This window comes from Polypterus senegalus, chromosome 1 (assembly GCF_016835505.1).
Source record: "Polypterus senegalus isolate Bchr_013 chromosome 1, ASM1683550v1, whole genome shotgun sequence".
In the NCBI taxonomy this organism is placed as follows: Eukaryota; Metazoa; Chordata; class Cladistia; order Polypteriformes; family Polypteridae; genus Polypterus; species Polypterus senegalus.
In genome coordinates, this window is record NC_053154.1 from 39,499,120 (window position 1) to 39,517,994 (window position 18,875).

The window sequence follows — 18,875 nt, forward strand, 5'->3', positions numbered from 1 at the left end:
TCAGCACGGTCAATGAGGTTTTTATCTCTTTCTTATATGCATATACTGTAATAAATTAATTATTTTCTTCTTTAAATGATGGAAAAACATTGCAAAGCTACTGAAAATGGCTGCTCTTATTTAATTTGAGAAACAACTTCAGCATGCTTCTCAATTTCCTATAGCTCATGTACCCTGAATATGTGCAATATTTGTCCGCTGGAACTAGGCATAGCTGTTATGTCAGCTAAATGAAGATAAATCAAAACACCAAAAAATAATGCACACAAAACCACTAAAAAAGATTGTGAGATGTGTGGTTCACATAATTCTGTTGTTTTAGTGTTAGTTGGGTACTTATAAAATTCCAAGGTGGAGTAAAATGCTTAAAAATCTCAACATCTTCCTTTCACTTCTTTAACAAAAATAAGACAACTCGGTTTAGAATAGAACTTTCCATTTGCTAAGCTTTTAAAATCTAATTAAATTGATTATAAGCAATGACTTAAAATATTTGAACCCAAAATAGTTAGGGAACAGATTTGTCTATTTAGTTGTCACTTTTATTAGAAATAACTTACAAATCATAAAATTAGGCAGAAACTGAAACTTATTGAATGGGGCGTTGAACTTCAGCTCACAAAGCTGGTAGCTCACAATGCTTACAATTGTTGTATGAACTTGAGAGAGTCTATGAAATTAGCTGTGCTTTAGTTATAAACATGACTAGCAAATGCTCAGACCTGAGGTCCTGGAAGAAAGGTGGCTCATGCTTATGAAACACATCACCCTAGGTAATTCTGGAGAGGGTCCTGCCACCACTGTCATGCCCCCACAATGTATAAGACTGTCTTTTGTGCTCTGAGTGTATGACTCGGATTTGTGATAAAATCATCAGTCAGCCTGTGCAATGTACTTCCACATCAGCAGGTTTTGCCACAGTTCATTTCTGCATGACCACGCCAATACTGTTTTCTTGTCTTCCATACCACTGCTTTCCATGAGAAGGACCCAAGCCCAAAAATTGGGCTGAAGTAGTCCACACCTCCAAGTTGTGAGATTTGTAAGACTTCCTTTACTGCGTGGAGTGTATGACTTGTGTTTGTAATAAAAAAGATCAGATCTGCTTCACTGTCAGCAGATGTCTGTGTAGATCTGCACTGGCAATCGGAAGGTTGCCGGTTCGAATCCCGTAAATGCCAATAGGGACTCTGCTCTGTTGGGCCCTTGAGCAAGGCCCTTAGCCTGCAATTGCTGAGCGCTTTGAGTAGTGAGAAAAGCGCTATATAAATGCAAAGTATTATTATTATTTATTATTATTATTATTATTCTTTCCTGTCAGCCATGTATGTGTGCAACTGTTTTTTCCTGTCAGACACTCTATGCCCAGCTATGTGGCCAAGGTAGCCTGCAACTCCAAATCGTGGGTTGTGTTACAAGTATCATGTCATAAGCTCTTGATTAAGGTCAAGGTTCAAGGCCCAGTGCTTTGCAAAATTTTACAAGGGATGGACAACCCTAACCATTTTATACATACAGATATTTAACATGTAAGTATAATGTACGTAGACCTTATGTAAAGGAATCTAGAAAATAATGACAATAAACATTATGATTCTAAAATATTTTAAATAACTGAGTGGCAGGTTGGAGATACTTGCTCATGGTTGCCCAGTCAGACAGTGGTTTAGATCTCTCACGTAATATCATAAAACCAAAAAGCTGATGAAAGACTTAAAGAAGCAGGAGGCAGACCACACTCCTCAAACAATAATATTATTTTCCTGCTAAGAACAGGATGTATTTTATGAAGTTACTGTTCTAGAATAGACGCTCTAGAATAATTTACTCCTCAAACTTTCATCATTAATAGTTCACAATATCTTTAAATTAATTCAATAGTCAATCATACCAGTGGCACAGAGAGGCCTGAGAATGTCATATATCATTCAAAGATGGTTTCAAAAAATTTTTTTAAATGTACACATTTTATTTTATATAGCTAGTCTATTTTAATTTTTTAAATTTTTTAAAATTATTTTTAATTATTTTTTAGCTTTATTGGATCTAGGCTGAGTGACTCGTTTTTCTCGTCATACACATTTTTATTGTATGTTGACCCTGTGCTAACCTATATATGACAAATAAACCTAAACCAAACCAAAAGTTCAGCAGGAGGCACACTATAGACCTTTGAGTCAGAGAGCTTGTCAAACTTAGTGACTACATTTGTTGGATCTCAATGCCTTGCGGATATCAAATTATATGAGTAGGGATGGTGGATTAAACCACTGCCTCCTGACTTTTTAGTACATTTTCAAAGTCTCAAAGTATCATAAGCTCACAGCACTTTGATAGCCAAATAACATGCTGCATGTGTGCATTAGAGGCTGTATGAAAGTTTTCTAAGCATGACAAGTTCAGCCAGCCTTGGCATGTCTTTTTTTCTCTTTCTATCATGGTATGAAATCAAGATACATTGAAGAGACAAACCTCTGTTCTGTTTGCACATGCTAAAACACCTGCTTTACTTTTTCCTTGCAGCTGCATTGTATGCAACATACTTCTGTGTTAATTAATTGTCAACTGTCTAAAACACAGAAGCCACACCTAATAATTAAGATAAAATGAAAACTGTTTGATTTTACCAGGGCAAGTCGCAGACTGCTGTGACTGTTTTCCTGGGGATGTCAAATTACATGACTGGGAGTCAAATGAGGGTGCAGTGACTGCCTTCAATTTACTTAAACTATGTAAATTGAGACTATCACTGAAAATTGCTAGAAAAATTGTATAGTGTAATGGGTCTTTAACAAAGATGGGTTTACAGAGCAGTGATATAAACTTTGTCATGTGAAGTAACTCCCATATACTGTGAAAGAGCAATATTAACTGTGGCCTTGAGATTGTAAACAGAATCGATGTAGCAACAAATGTAAGGCTAAGCACCTCAGTCAGCTTCAGTAGACTTCCGCTGGTTAAAGAAAAGTGTAGACTGATTTATTTTCTAAAGCAGTGGATTAGATAAATATTTAGATTCAAAGTATTACAATTATATTAAATAAGTCAGAAATTCATTGTGTTTGGGTTTACATTAAATAAAGTGATGGATAATAGAAGAATGAGAAAAAACAAATTGAACAACAAAAATCAAAAGATGTTAAAATTACTCATTTATATGGTAGTCATATGATAATAATTTGATGACATGAAATTTCCTGAGGCATGTTTTGCTCAGATTTATTTGCATGTGTACACACACACTATCTTTACAATGTTGTACAATATATACAGTATGTACAGTACAGAATATATTTTACATAAACATATGTGCTTCCATGTCTGTTATGCAGTGGTGCAGTAGTGCAGTAATGCCTCACAGTAAGGAAACCAAAGTTGGAGTCTGAAGTCCTTCCTGCGAGGGGTTTGCATGTTCTCCTCATGTCTGTGTGGGTTTCTTCTGGGTGCTATGGTTTCCTACCATTGTCCAAAAACATGCAGGTTAGGTGAATTGGCAACACTAAATTGGTCATGGTGTGTAGATATGTATGTGTGTTTATTTGCCCTGCGATGGTCTGGCGCCTTGTTCGAGGTTTGTTCCTGCCTGGCTCCCTGTGCTAGCTGCAATAGGCTACAGCACACCCCCATGACCCTGGCGTGGATTAAGCCAACAACTTGACATATCTATCATGCTTTTTTAATGGTGACATCATATGTTGTTCCTGGGGGTAGGCTACCAAGAGTATTTACCAAGTAAACAAAATTTGAGAAAGGAATAATTTCAAAGTCTATAGAGTAAAATGTTCACAAAATACATGTAGAGTTGGGCTTTTTATGTATTTAAAGCAAAATCTTTGGTGAAAATTAAAGTAAAAACTAAAAGAGTAATGATTTGTTATTGAAAAACAAAACAATTCCTACCAAGGATGCTGGGTGAACCTCTTAGTTTTTAAAAATGAGACTTGAGGGCCTAGACAGGTAGGGGAAGAATTTCACAAAACAGCTTTAACAAAGAAAGCTTACCATAAGAAAGGTGACACAAGTTTTGGAAACAATAGATTTCTAATGAGTGTATATAAGATGAGCAGCATAGATATAACTATTATCTTCAGAGTTTAAATATAAATTGTTGTCATTATGATTTTTCACAGCTGGTTATCATTTGAAATTGAACCATTTTTTATTTCTTCTCTCATACCATTAAAAATTGTGAATGAAATTTCATAGCATGTGTTTTTCCTGTTATTCTACAGTATTAACATTACTTGATCTTAACACTACCTAATTTATGTAATGCTATATTGAGGTTGATGGTATTTTTTATGACAGAAAAGTTAATGCACTGAATTAACCAAAGATAACTCAACAAAGGAGCATTGATTTTAAAATACTTTATTCTTCTGAGTATACAGGAAAGGGGAAAGACAGAGCATAGAAGGACAACTAAACCACACAAGACTGCTCAGAAAGGTCCTTGTAAGAGCTTCACTCTTCATCCAGCCCTTTCTGTAAGGAAAAGAAAGAATAGTGGTAAGAAGGAAATGGAAGCTTAGCAGTTATGAAGTTTAGAGTTTATTAGTGTAGCAGTGCCATAGCCCTGGAAGAGGTGAAAGTAGGTTCATTAATACATATAGTACAGTCACACAAACCACAAAGAGATGTATGAAAATTATTAAGGGGACTAAAAAGAAATAATAAGGAAGACTGCAGATTTTTCAAACAAAAAAGTACAATAGAGAGGGAACAGAGAGATATGAAGAACAAAATGAACACTAAATTGTATTGCAACAAATCAAAAAGAATATGTCGTGTGTAGCATATCAAGGAACAGCATCCAGTATAGGGATGAGGCAAAATGTTTAAAAGACAAATGCCTTGTGAAACTATGCTAGCTGGAACTTTCAGTAAGGAACTCACCAAAATGTTTATGAGGAAATTATTGCAGATTTAGTAAGGAGTGTGTACTGAAATTGTGTAACTCAACTGGGTCTGGTGACACGAATATTCAAAAGATCAACATACAATGCACTATATGAGTAAAACCAGTAAATGGTATTCTAAAATTTAAAAGGTTTTATAAAACAGAATGAGGAATCAGAAAAGATGGCCAGGTTCCAATATGACAAATATATTTGTGGAAAATTACTTTTTCAGGGAGTTTGCCATAATTGTAGTTTCCATTTAATCCAATTATTATCTCTATAACATGCATAGAATGTATGCACAACTATACAAATTGAATACGACTTGAATCTTAGACTTACTGCATTTGAAATGCTTAAAACTACAAGGTGAAGAAATAATGTTGATGCCAATTCTTACTTTACTCTGAAAATTAGTTCAGTGATAAGAATATGGTGTTACACCTGGTACCCAATTTAGAAAGCGCTTTATCCAATTGTTTTTCACACAGATAATTGTAGATCCAGTACAGTGCTGAAGCCTAGGTAGCGCTGCTGCTTTGCGGTAAGGAGATGCGGGTTCATTTCTCAGATCCTCCCTGAGTGGAGAGTGCTTTCAGTAGTGAGAGAAAAGCTATATAAATGTAAAGAATTATTATTATTATTATTATTTTAGCATCAGATTAATAGAAAATGGGGAGGATAGAATGCAAGTTGATTTTTTTAATGTTTTTATAGGACCTGATCTATGTCTGTTGTTGATTGTTTAAACTTTTAAAAGTAACAATAAGAAATTCAGGTATGTAGTATCCCCCCTTTCTTAACAGTCTGATAAAATTGTTCATTTAAGACATTAACAGAGTATAAACAGTCTTCATTCCAGTTGGTACCTTAACCAAATGGTATAGTCCTTTACAGACAAACACACTGACAACAGAAAAAAGTCACATCAGCAGCCTAGATAAAAGAGCTCCTTTATCTTGGACTTTATTGAAAAAATCAGCAGTAAGTTGTACACAATACTCTGCATTTTAGACATAATTTCAGTGGCTAGGCAAGGATGCATTCACCACATGGTATGGTCAACTGTTTCGCAAATTTTTAAATAAATAAATACTATAAATTATTATTAACCACGTCTCCCAATTTTTTGAAAGCTCTGTCATTTGTCCCACCATAGGGGACAGGTGAAATGCTGTGTTTAAGAGAAACAAAGACTCATTCACTAACTCACTACCCTTAACTCTTGGAAAATAATGACAGAATCCTCAGAAAACTAAAAATGGCAAGTGCGGATGCCATTCTCCATCCTTTCCATACATCTCTATGGAAGGAGCATCTCATATCTACAAAGTGAAGCTAATTTTTCAAATTATACCAAGGTATGTAGTTTAACATAAGATACTGTCTTTAATGTAAAGTCCTTGTAACACTCAAGACTGAAACCTATAAACATAAAACATTATAGCTAAAGTGTTAAAGTAAAACAACCTTTTGTGAAATAACTTTACATTTGAATAATTTAAGAGCCAGACTGAATTGCTTGATTAATTAAATTTTACTCTAAGTGCTTAAGTATTGATTTTTATTAGAGATTTATTATTCTAGACTTTGAGATATAAAAAGAACATTGATTAATTGTGGTGGGAATTGTCAAGATCCTCATAATATGACATTATCATAATACTAGATTAGCCTATAATAATAAGATTATTTTTATGTTATGCACTTTATTAAGTATTGTGATTCAGTTGTGAGATATATTGTAATCTAGTCCTTTTTTAATAAAAGCTGAAAACTCCTCTTAGGCAAAAATGTCAGTGTGTTACACCTAATTCCATTAAACACTTGATGCATCTATCCTATTTATTTTGTATTAATAGCATACCTGAATTTCAAGTATCCCAGTATTCTCCATGTAAGGTTTGGAACATTCAGTTACAGTACAGCACAAAACACATAATCTGATCTGGCCGAGTCCTTAAGAAAAGAGCTCCCATGTCTGTTTTAAGGCTGTCAACCAACAACTGACATTGGAATATTTAATATTTTAAATTTTTTTCAATGTATACAGATGTGTATTGGGTTTGCATAAATTATGTAGCAATGAATTACGCTATATGTATGGGTGGTATGGTGGTGCAGTGGTAGCGCTGCTGCCTCGCAGTAAGGAGACCTGGGCTCGCTTCCTGGGTCCTCCCTGCATGGAGTTTGCATGTTCTTCCCATGTCTGCGTGGGTTTCCTCCAGGTGCTCCAGTTTCCTCCCACAGTCCAAAGACATGCAGGTTAGGTGAATTGTCGATCCTAAATTATCCCTAGTGTGTGCTTGGTGTGTGCCCTGCAGTAGGCTGGCACTCTGCCCGGGATTTATTCCTGCCTTGTGCCCTGTGCTGGCCGGTATTGGCTCCAGAAGACCCCGTGACCCTATGTTAGATTATAGCAGGTTGGAAAATGACTGACTGAATTATATGTTGACTATTAACTTGCTGCCTTGCACTAAATTGTTAAACTTTGATGCAAAAGCAAAATATGTTGAACATTAGTCTGTTCTCAAATAATATATATATTATATATTATATATATATATTAATTAACCATGAAAAAAATCCAATGATGCTTTAAATCACATTTTTCATTTTAACAAACTTATAATTCTCTTTTGCCTGCATATCTTTATTGTGGCTATTGCTACTATGATTATTGCCCAATCAGGATGGCAGCAGACCGAGTTTCTTGTAAACAGTGCAGGTGAATATGAGGTTGACTCAGGTTTCTTATTTCTTCACTTTCTCTGTGATTAAATTAGTTTGAGAATTCTCAATTCAGTACAGGCATTTAAGCTTTCTTTTTAGTTTTAGTTGAGCAATTGGAGTAAGAATCTGTGCACCATTATTAAGCTTTTGAGATCGCAATCTGTTGAAAAGTATCTTGGTATGCATGTGCTATTAGAATACATTTCTTTTTCATTCAAACAAATGTCAGAACTCCCCATACTTGCAGAATAATTGTATACTGTACACTCTGTTACAGACTATTCCTTATCTTCATCTACAATATGGCGACAAATCAGATGAAAAGCAGGTAAGACTGAACTGTTTTGTATACTTTAGAGATCTCACTGGGAAAGTAAGTATAATACTGAACACCAGAATATAAATAACAATGCAGAAAATGTTGAATATAGATCACTACACTTGAAATCTGAGACACTAGAGGTCAAGATAACACTGGAATGCCAATGTATTCATCCTCCATCACTTAGGAAATGAGGTGACTAAGAGCCAAATATCACTGACTGAGGATAGTAGATTATAACGAATCTGTACGGTATGAATTAAAAAAAGAGATTTAACGTTTCTATGCCTGCAGAAATTTGACTTCACATGTGGTAATATAACAACTACTACAATATGCAGTATAGTTAATACACTGCAAAGAAACAGGCTGATGACTGAGCTTATGAATCCCAGCCTTAAACAGGAACCACCAGTATTCACTTTAGGGTGCTGATCCTGCTCTTTTTAAAGTATCTGCTTAATCAGGAAAGCAGGGTGTTCTAAGACATGACATTACCAGGAAGATAGCTCAAGTATAATGCTTCAGATTTTTAGAACTTCTGATTGCCTACAGTATTAGCTATTTGATTCAAATTAGTTTGTATAGCACTCTTCACTGATTATGTTGTCTGGGTGCTTTCACAGGTTTTCAGCTATAAAACAATGAGAAGAATAACTAAACTGCCCATCATCACTTGAATATGTTAATAAACAAATTATGTTTACTAATTCAATTGAATTAAATGGTATATTACACAGAAAAGGAACATTCTCTCTTGAGCTAATGAATCTAAAGAACTGAGAGGATCTATCCCTGTAAACAGTATCAATGAGAGTTGTACACATTGTGCGTATTTTTGTGATTTTTGAAATTGAAATAAAGCTAATATTATTCTGGCTATCTTTGAGGGTAAAAAAATAGACATGACCAGAAAACAACAACATATCTGAAGACTGGATAACACTGAAACTATGGCAGCTTTACTGAGAAAAGGGGGATAGGTGATTTCTGATTTCTTATTTTTATAATCTTGAATGTGTGGTTCTGTATGTACATGTGTATAATAAGCTATTGTCTGAAATTAAGTTAATTCTTATTAATCTATGCTACTACAAATTTAAATATGTTCATGCTCAATCACTTGATGTATATGCTCATTACAACGTAAATGGACTGTATAAATTTGATATTTGCTTCTTTGTAACACTGATTACACAATCACATTTAAGTAAAATCAATACAGGAAAAATGGTTGAAACAGATGAAAACATATTTTGAAATAGAATATGGTTAGTTTTAATATTTTCACACTATTTAAAATGGACAGTACTTCAAATGAGTACCCTATGAACAAAAATTTAGGAAAATTTTGGATATTAACCTACTAACATACAGTATATGAACTATAGTCTACATATTTCCAAATAGAGAACATTAAACCTTCAGTGACATATTAATATGCAGTTTTACGCAACATTGAAGCAAGTACTGTACCTTTTTTCTATCATACATGTACAGTACAATATAAACAAAGGTTGTTGCAATGATTGTGTGTAAAACAGTACACAGACACACACACATATTTATATATACAGAGACGCATACACATATATTTTTCCATATGGCACATACATATATTGTGTGTTTTTATGCATGTAGTATTCACTAGCTTTGTTATGGTTTAAAAGAAAACTCATTAACTAGTGTTGCATTGAAAAGATAATCCATAAGCCAGATTTTAATCATTATAACCTTAACTCAGCTACTGTACAATATGCAAGAAAACAGACCACACCTGCTAGTGGAATTTCAAGAAAGAATCACCATTCATAAATTAAAACATTGTTATATGCTACCTCTCCAAACCACAGCCATATCATTGTAAAATAAATAAATAAATAAATTATCAAAATAAAAATCTAACTTCTAACAGGTATTTTATTTTTCTGAAAGCAGGTGCATCCTGCAAGAAATGTGACACTTGAACTTTACAGCTTGATCACATCCTGCTTTAATGACACTTTAAGCTAAAAGAGACTGACCTTTGCACCAATATCTCGGCTTTTGGCTCGCAATTTGTTGACCTGTGACTCTGCAATGTCAGCTCTCTCTTCGGCCTCATCCAGTTCATGCTGCAGCTTTCTGAACTTAGCCAGGTTTGTATTGGCTTGCTCCTCCTGAAAGAAAAAAAGTACAGTATTGAGCAGGTATTTGAAATAGAAAGTAATTCCAAATTTTGACACATGACATGTCAATTCTGTCATAATACAACTGCTTTTAAAATTATTATATTTTGTAATCAGTCTTTGATAATACTGTATTTGCTAAAAACATTAGTACTGCATTTTTGTTGGTATGGTGAAAGATAATTATTAGCCTACACAGTTCAGTATGTTAGCAGTTTCAGAAATGCATAAGAAAAAGAAGAAAGATGCATTTTTAAAAAATTTATTTTACTGTTTTCATCAAATTTTTAACTTCCTCAATGTGAGTTGTTCTTAACCTAGCAGTTTTTAAACACTGATTGCCTATGTAGTGACGAGATAAGTACTAGTGAAAGAAGAAAAGGTGCCCAGGTCTGTGCGAATTAATAGTACCTATGAATTTACCAGCAAATAGAGGATAAAAAGCAGCACAATTGTTAGAGTATTTAATTAAAAAGCAGATTAATGATAACAAGTATACAGGTCACTTCTAGAAAGATCTTTGTATTTAAGTGGAGCAAACCAAAATAAAAAAAAAACATTGTAAGAAAGTAGAAATACATGCTGGGATTTATAGTCAAGGATAATATTGGGTAAAATATCAGGGAAAAGATAACATAACATAAGGTTTGCATGGCAAGGAAAGACACGAAAAGCACAAATAAATATATGTGTACATTACAGATTATCAACAAAGCTGACAATACACAAAAGAAGGTTATCAAAATATACGGAATTTTGAAAGTTTAATGTAAAGAATTTGTATGATTTGGGATTGTGAACCTCTTGATAAAATAAAAGAAATTGGAGGTAGAGGGTGAAAAATAGTAAGTATCACAAATAAAAAACTGGGGCAAGCAAGAAATAAACTATAAAGAAAATATCGACATGAGTGGTAATTTATCAGTGTGCAGGTGGATAATAACTACAAAAAAGATACCAGCCAGTAAGTAGGAGAGATGGGGATGGCTACTTACAAATAAACAGCTGGACTACACTGACAGTACCACTGTGAGTAACAGTGGAATAAGATGGAAAAGAAAGGGAAGGTACAGGAAATTTCTTTGCAATTCTAAAAACATTGGAAAAGCATAATGATGCTGAAATATCTACAAACCTGATACAATGTATGCTTTCAATACATTCTGATTGTAAAACTAAAAAGAGGAAAGTAAAGGTAACAACACAGAATTCGATTTAAAACCACTGCCTTTAAATTGTGGAACTATTTTTCAAGAAGCACCTTTTCCTTTTATCAGTACTACAGCTTTAATTTTCTTTGCTACCCTAATTCAATCCCACAGCCACCTTTATTCCCTTCAGCAACTTTTACATTCTTTCTTTGCCCTTTTGATAACCTATCTTGCTGTATAGCACAACTGATACTGTATTTACCACTTCTACTTCCAAAGGTCTGAAATATTTCTTTATTTGTCTGCTGCCATCATTACTACTGTGAGGAGAAACAAAGGACGATGTAGACCCCAAAGGTTTATTTTGTTCCGATGCTGTTAAATAGAGTTTTTGTTTTCTTTACTTCATTCTCAACTGAGAAGGTTTAATCAGATGAATCTTCTATCATCATGATTCTACCACATTTTAGCCCAACCTCATAAGAATTTACAGTATTTTGTATTGTTTTTTTAAATATGTATGTCTGTTTATAGTGAATTATTATGTACTTCTTTGCATACTAAGCTGAAATTGAATTTAAAAAACAGTAATACATCATCACCCAATGAAAGTATAGCACAGCTGAAGGGTCCCTAGGTTGAATACTTCTCCTCAGCGCACAGCAACAGTAACTGCAGACATCAATTACTATGGGCCCTTGATTAGTTTGAGGGCTTCCAGCAGCACTGCCATAATAATGGAATACTGATAACTAACTTAAAACAAATGTAATTCAAGATGAAACTGTAAGTCCATGAGACAGCAAAATCAGGAACAAACAAAAAACACAAAACAAGGTGAAAATACAGAAACTCCTTCCTGGAGTGCTGCTCCAACAGAGTTTTTTCCTGCACCCATATACAGTGAGCAACCCAACAGAGGCAATGTAGTTGGAGGTGTTTGCGGCTCACAAATATGGCCAAAAAAAGTAATTGCTCAACCAAACCCTTAAACCCCCATCATTTCTTAACAGTAAAAGTTAAATCCCAAATCAGTATGTCTTTGATTGAAAATGGTCTACTAAGGTGTATTTTTCTGTCTCCCCACATAGACCACTCTTATCAATCATATAGATTAGGTTTTCATTCTAATCTTTGATTTAATTACTGACGAGGTTTTGCTGCTAATTAGAATCCTTTCCCTTCATTTAGATTGACTTGATTTTTAAGATTTAGTCCTGTGAATTGACTCATTTTTTCATCCTTAAACGGCACCTAAACAGAAATGAGATATAAAGTGAGCCAAATGATGATCATCTAAGACAGGACCTCAATCTCCGAATTTCACTCCAGCAATTTCTTAATTAGAAGCCTATTTTTATTGTTAACTAAACCCCTTATTCAATTCCATGGCTTGTTGGTGCTCCCGTTCTGCCACCGCAAACATTTATAAAAGTTGATTTCTTGTTTGTGTTAAGAATACTGTCAAAATGTTTTTTGGACTGAACAGATCAACATTACTGAGACCTTTACCTTTCTTTATTTTAAGATATTTTATGATTGACACAGGTTGGTGTTCATGTATTGACTCATTTTGTAGCTCTTTATTGTTTGGCTGGTAATGCAGAAAAAAAAAGTAACTTTAAGCTTAAATAGTAAGTCAGTTAGGGCGAAAGAGTTAATTAACAGCAAAAACTGGTCACTAATTAAGAAAAGGGTTACAGTAGGATTAAAACCAACAGCTGCAGCACTGCTCCAGGACCGGAATTGAAGATCTCCATGCTGGAGTCTGTGGGCATTGTGCATGTTTCAAGGGGGACGAGTTGCGGTGTAGATGAGGGTGTGCTCCAGGGTGCACCTATCTCCTCCCATTTAAACCCCCTTGCTTTGACGCTATGCATAGACATCTGATTCTGCCCCGATCAGCATTTAGGACATTTCCTCATAAGTTAATATGTAGATAATGTTTTAGGTTCATTCCGATTGTAGTGAAGTGAATGCGCTCGCTTTCTCTGTAAATAACAGCGTTCAATGTATTTTTTCTACCCTGTTCATCTTAGTCGTTAAGTGTCACAAGTTACCGAAGCGCTGACAACTCGATCCTAAGTGGGGACAAGCTGTGGGGATTACTAAAGAAGAAATTAGTCTTAGTTACAATATTATATACTAGTAAAGTAATATTTTGCCTGTCCATTTGACAGGCGGACGGTTCTGTAAAATGAATCAGGAAGGAGGTGTTTGCGGCTCACAAATATGGCCAAAAAAAGTAATTGCTCAACCAAACCCTTAAACCCCCATCATTTCTTAACAGTAAAAGTTAAATCCCAAATCAGTATGTCTTTGATTGAAAAATGGTCTACTAAGGTGTATCTTTCAGTCTCCCCACATAGACCACTCTAATCAATCAGCAATGTAAGCGCGACTGTAGAGACAAACATGCTTTATTTTGCGATCAGATGCAAAAATAAATTCCTCGAATCTTAATGGGTGCACATCTTGACTTATAATGCCATTACTGTATGGTCGAAAATTTAAATGGGCACTCACAAACACGTCTTATCTTCCACAGCTATTACAATATGCCTTCGTCTTATTATTTAATTCGGATAAACGCTTAAAAATGAAAAACAACAGTTATATACCAATTAATCGGTTAAAACTGATCATGCACAAACAATTTCTCTTACACAGTGAGAAAGAAAGCTTATCTTACGTCCAGACACAAACACTAAGCGCCTGACGCCGGGTATGATTTGATGCGCGCGCGGTCACCTCTGCCCTCTGATTGGCTGTCTGTTTGTTGTGCTTGGCGGGAGGAGGCTCGGTGGCGGTACGAGAATCTCTTAGGAGTGCTTCGTCCATTAGTTTGACAATTTTGAATTGTTTTGGAGTAAACTTCATCGGTAGTAGGCTATCTAGCATAATTCCATAACTTAATCAAACGAACCGCTCTCGACCTTATGTTTTTGTGGTGTGTTTCACTGGATTGTTGTAAGACCTCTAGTCGGACGAATGAAGACCTTCAAGAACCAAACGCGTTGAAATACCATGGTGAGTAACAATATTTACATTAATGATAAGACGTCAGCAGGGAGCAAATAAGAAAATCCACGCAAGATGACACTAACTCAAGTCTGTCACGAGAAAAATCACGAGAGGCTGTGAGTTATTTTATATTTGTCAGTTCTTTTAAAATTACTTTCCTAAAGATTCTTCTGGGATAATGCAGCAATTTCGATGATACAGAAGATTAATCTATTCACAAAGTATTTTAGAACTGGTACACTTCCTTCCTCACTGGTTACGTATGGCTTATTCATCTGATCACAGCTACGTGGGCCTTTGATATATTGCTAGTTATTCATTTATGCAGGCAATGGTTAGAAAGTTTTGAGCCCTGAAACTGAAAAAGAAAACATGCAGTGCCCATTTTGCTCTTCTGTGTTCTAAATATGTCAGTCAGTAGTTTCTACCATTTGTGGTATATTGTTAAAGTTTCTTGTTTCAGAACCAAGCCAACATGGATGCAGGGAAGTGTAAACTGAATTATCTTGGTATCTCAAAATTTCTAATGATACAGAAAAATACATCCTCAGAGATAAATTTTTGTCTAGTCAATGTGTACCAGGACGTCTCCTGAAAATGTCTGGCTGGCCTTTATCCACAATAGAGCAAATCATAGTAAGGAATTGAAAGGCAATGGTGTGTGGGATAGCATGTATTGTAGATAGTATACTGTTAAATATGGGCCAGCTGAGTCCATTTTCAAGAAAATTAAACACAGTCTAGATCTCTGTATATTCTGTGCCCGGGCTGTTGACTCCTGAAATGAAGCTTCATGATATCTAATGTTACATATATATAATCTTGAGCTGATCCATTTGAATTGAGAGAAATTTAATGAGAATTTCGTGATTTGGGATGAAAATTAGATACATTACTAGAAACCAATCAACAAATGATACAATGGAAGTATGATAATTCTCCAAGATCAAATAAGTTACTGGTCCAAACCAATGATGACAAGATCATGCATGCATTTCATTATGATGCTGAGGTTGTAATGTATATTAATAAGATGCCTCAAAAAGCTCACATAACTGGTCAAAATAATGCTGATTTGCATTGGCATTATAGTCAGCAAAAAAAACAAAACAAATAAAAACAGGTAAGTTGTTCATTATCCTTTTTGTACTTTATGATAATGCTCCTGTTCACTCTGCAAGGGTAGCAAAGCCTGCTCAGTGACACTGTGGCTTCAAAGGGGTGCCACACTGATCCAGCTCTCTTAACCTGGCCTGTCAGACTTCCATCTGCTCACCAGTCTGAAGGGATACCTGTACAGGACATTCTATGTCAATGATGAAGACGTCAAGTTAGTTTCAGAAGAGCAGTCTTTTTTTTTTGAATTGCATAGAAAAGATTTATAAGTGTTTATAACAAGTTTACTAGTATTCACAAGAACTATGATGAACAATAAAATGTGTTTGCTTTACTGATGTTTACCTTAATAAGTCAGACTCAAATATTTTGATAATTAATGGTATCTTGGTCAAACTATAGTACTAAGCTTTGGGCTGAGTACCTTAGATTTCAAGTTCTATTGTCCAGTAACTTTATACTTTGTTTTTCAAATGCTCAGATGAATTGTATGTAGCATACATTTATTATTAAGTTTCTGCTATGTAAAGAGAAATACAAATATTTTTAGAAAATGGCAATTATACTTGAACCCAGTAGTACTGGGATAAGACTAATTTACAGAGTCACATGTGCCTACATCTTAAACTGGATTATGTGTATTTAAAGAATGATAACAAGAAATATCTTTAGGAGGGAGCAGTGATTCCGTCTGCAAAGAACTAGTGCCCATTTCAGGACTGCTTCTTTTTTTGCATCCAGTTGTATGATTTTCATGACCTTGAATTGCATCAAACAAATTATATAATGGGTGGTTGGACAAACATTTGGATAACTGTTGCTTCGCTACTTGTTCTTTTAGATTCTTAACTTAGATACCATTTGAATAGAGTTGGGTTGTTCTCACTTTGTTCACCTGGGTTTCCTGCAGGGATACTGGATTCCTCCCACAAGTCAAAAGAAATGCAGTTAAGCCAATTGGCATCTCAAAATGTGAATACTATGTAATAGTCTTTGGTTCCATCCAGATCGCATTTCTATTGTTCATCATATGCTGTCAGGATTAGCTCAAATATGCCATGCCTTCAAAAGTATTGCTTTATAACAGCCTGGTGTTAGTGGGTGTGTGCAGAAATGCAATTTGTATGGATTGGTGCCACATCCAGGGATGATTTCTGCTTCATGTTTTAATACTCCAGGGTAGGCTCTGGCTCTTTGTGACACTGAATTGGATTAAGTGGGTTTATAGAGTGAATGGACAGAAAGGTGAGAAAATGGATTATGTACATATTTGGTAGTACAAGTGATGTTTTCAGTAGCAGCCAATTTGTAAATTCAGTCAAGGTCCATTTTATAAGTATTCATTAGAGTACTGTAGTCTTCTCTGACTGAAAAGTAAAAACAGGAACTGGGTTCTCTCTGAACCATCACATACTCAATGTTAGTCTTCCTAACCTGCTGCATAGTATAAAAAGAATCAAACCCATAAAAGACTATACTACATAATTCATAGAGTTTGTATGTGAGCCTTTTATAATTAGATTAGCAAAGATTTTGAAATAGCAGAAATCAATTAAAAATTTCTGAAAATAAGGATTAGCTCTGCTTTAATAAATAAGAAGTACTTATTAACGTTTATGTTTGTGGTTGAATGTTCCTTTTTGTACACTGCCATTAAAATTTATTTTAATGTTTATTTTTTGTTCCCGAATTTAATTATGTGCCTTTTATGTGTTTTTTTTCTGTCTGATTTGTGCCTATAATAGTGTTCTTATGTAGTAATGTGCAGTATATTTTGGATTTAAAAATATTCCATATTTTTATTGCAACCATATTTATATTTTGGTAATTATTCTAATATACTTACAGCCTCTTCTGAGCTTCTTTTGTATGCCTTGACCTTCAGCTGGAGCTTATCTACCAAGTCCTGCAGACGTGCCATGTTCTTACGGTCCTCCTCTGTCTGTGTGACACATTCAAATCAAGTCTTCTTTTAAAAAGCTAACCTTAGAACTTCAACAGGCCTAGCAATAACAACCCTTTATTAAATTAATTCAAACCCCAGACACCAATAATAAACTCCAAACTTTAGATACCAATAATAAACTGACTTGTTTCTATAACTGCTTTTTTATTTAAAGGAAATTATTTTGTCATACCTGGTAGGTAAGCTCCTTGATGCGTCTCTCATACTTCCTGGCTCCTTTCACAGCTTCAGCGCTTTTTCTTTGCTCTGCTTCCAGTTCGTTTTCTAATTCCCTTACCTATGGAAGCAACAACCACAAGTCTTTATTTTGTAGAAAGACCTGCAACAGGAAAAAATAATCAGATATCCCTTCTTCACACTTACCCGGGCCTCCAGCTTTTGCAGCTGCTTTTTGCCACCTTTCATGGCAATTTGCTCAGCCTCATCAAGCCGGTGCTGTAGATCTTTAATGGTCTGCTCCATGTTTTTCTTCATCCGTTCTAGGTGGGCACTAGTGTCTTGTTCCTTCTTTAGCTCTTCTGCCATCATGGCTGCATCAGTGATGGCTTTTTTGGCTTTCTCCTCTGCATTTCTGCACTCTTGCACAGCCTCTTCCACCTCAGTTTGAAGCTGTGCAGTGTCATTTTCAAGTTTCTTCTTCTGGTTGATCAGACTGGTGTTCTATGGAAGTGAAAGATTGAAATACGATAAGTCATGTTTTTTCTTTCACCATTGGATTGCTTGGTCTGCACATATACAGCTGTTCCAAGAGAAATGTTGACTGTTTTTGTACCTGTGAATGTAGCAGCTGAACCCTCTCACTGATCTCTATGAGCTCCTGCTCAGCCAGCTTGCGGGCTCTTTCTGTCTGCTCCACCACTCCTCTCAGCTCTTCCAGCTCAGCCTGAAGGAGATTATTTCGCCTCTCCACGATTGCAATATTCTCCTTCAGGTCATCATTTACCCGTAAAGAGTCATCGAGCTGAATCTGTGCATCCTGGTTTAAAATGCATTAGAAAACAGAGAAATGTTTATTTAGTCAAATTTTACCATAATCAGCTCTGGCCACAAAATAGGAAGGTAAAAGCCAAACGTATGCATGGTCAGTAAGAGCTGTTTTATTAGACAGATGCTAAATGATAATGGTAAAGATCTCTTGGAAGATGGATTATCACCACTTATATCTTCTCTCACAGGAATTTGAATTCTCTTGTGTACTTCATTTATGTAAAAATAAGTTAATTTTGCATTACTTGTGTTCTGTCCTGTATATGTACTATTAATTTTTTAAGGTTGCCCTTATTAAATTATGTTATCCAAATCATCCAATCATTTTTTGCTTCTTTTATTAATTTTAAAAACTAATTACATGTTTGAGTTCATGCTACCACCAAAATGAGTTTATGAACAGTCAGGCCCGTCGCGACAAGGCAGGCAAACCAAGCAATTGCTTGGGGCCCCGAGCTGGCCTGGGGCCCCAAGACAACGACTGGTTAAGAATAAAATGCAGCGACA

General features: G+C 35.2%; 1 protein-coding gene and 1 long non-coding RNA gene across 6 annotated transcripts in view; one reads left to right on the forward strand and one right to left on the reverse strand.

Annotated features, from left to right (window-relative positions):
* The window catches only part of LOC120525207, a 97,673-nt gene extending 80,058 nt beyond the window's left edge, over positions 1–17,615 (forward strand). For 3 of the 4 annotated variants that reach the window (XR_005632905.1, XR_005632908.1, XR_005632904.1), the window contains one exon: positions 7,912–15,404. This is a non-coding gene — a long non-coding RNA (uncharacterized LOC120525207). Of the gene's footprint in view, positions 1–7,911 lie in introns of all 4 variants that reach the window. The other variant, XR_005632906.1, reaches the window with a different exon arrangement.
* LOC120525145 (myosin-7) overlaps positions 4,357–18,875 on the reverse strand; it is a 46,060-nt gene continuing 31,541 nt past the window's right edge. For both annotated transcript variants that reach the window (XM_039747209.1, XM_039747219.1), the window contains exons 34-39: positions 18,154–18,357; positions 17,745–18,041; positions 17,554–17,658; positions 17,262–17,357; positions 9,981–10,115; positions 4,357–4,485 (exon numbers count right to left, since the gene is read on the reverse strand). In XM_039747209.1, coding sequence (XP_039603143.1) covers positions 4,465–4,485; positions 9,981–10,115; positions 17,262–17,357; positions 17,554–17,658; positions 17,745–18,041; positions 18,154–18,357 — 858 coding nt within the window. In that variant the 3' untranslated portion in view covers positions 4,357–4,464. The remainder of the gene's footprint in view (positions 4,486–9,980; positions 10,116–17,261; positions 17,358–17,553; positions 17,659–17,744; positions 18,042–18,153; positions 18,358–18,875) is intronic.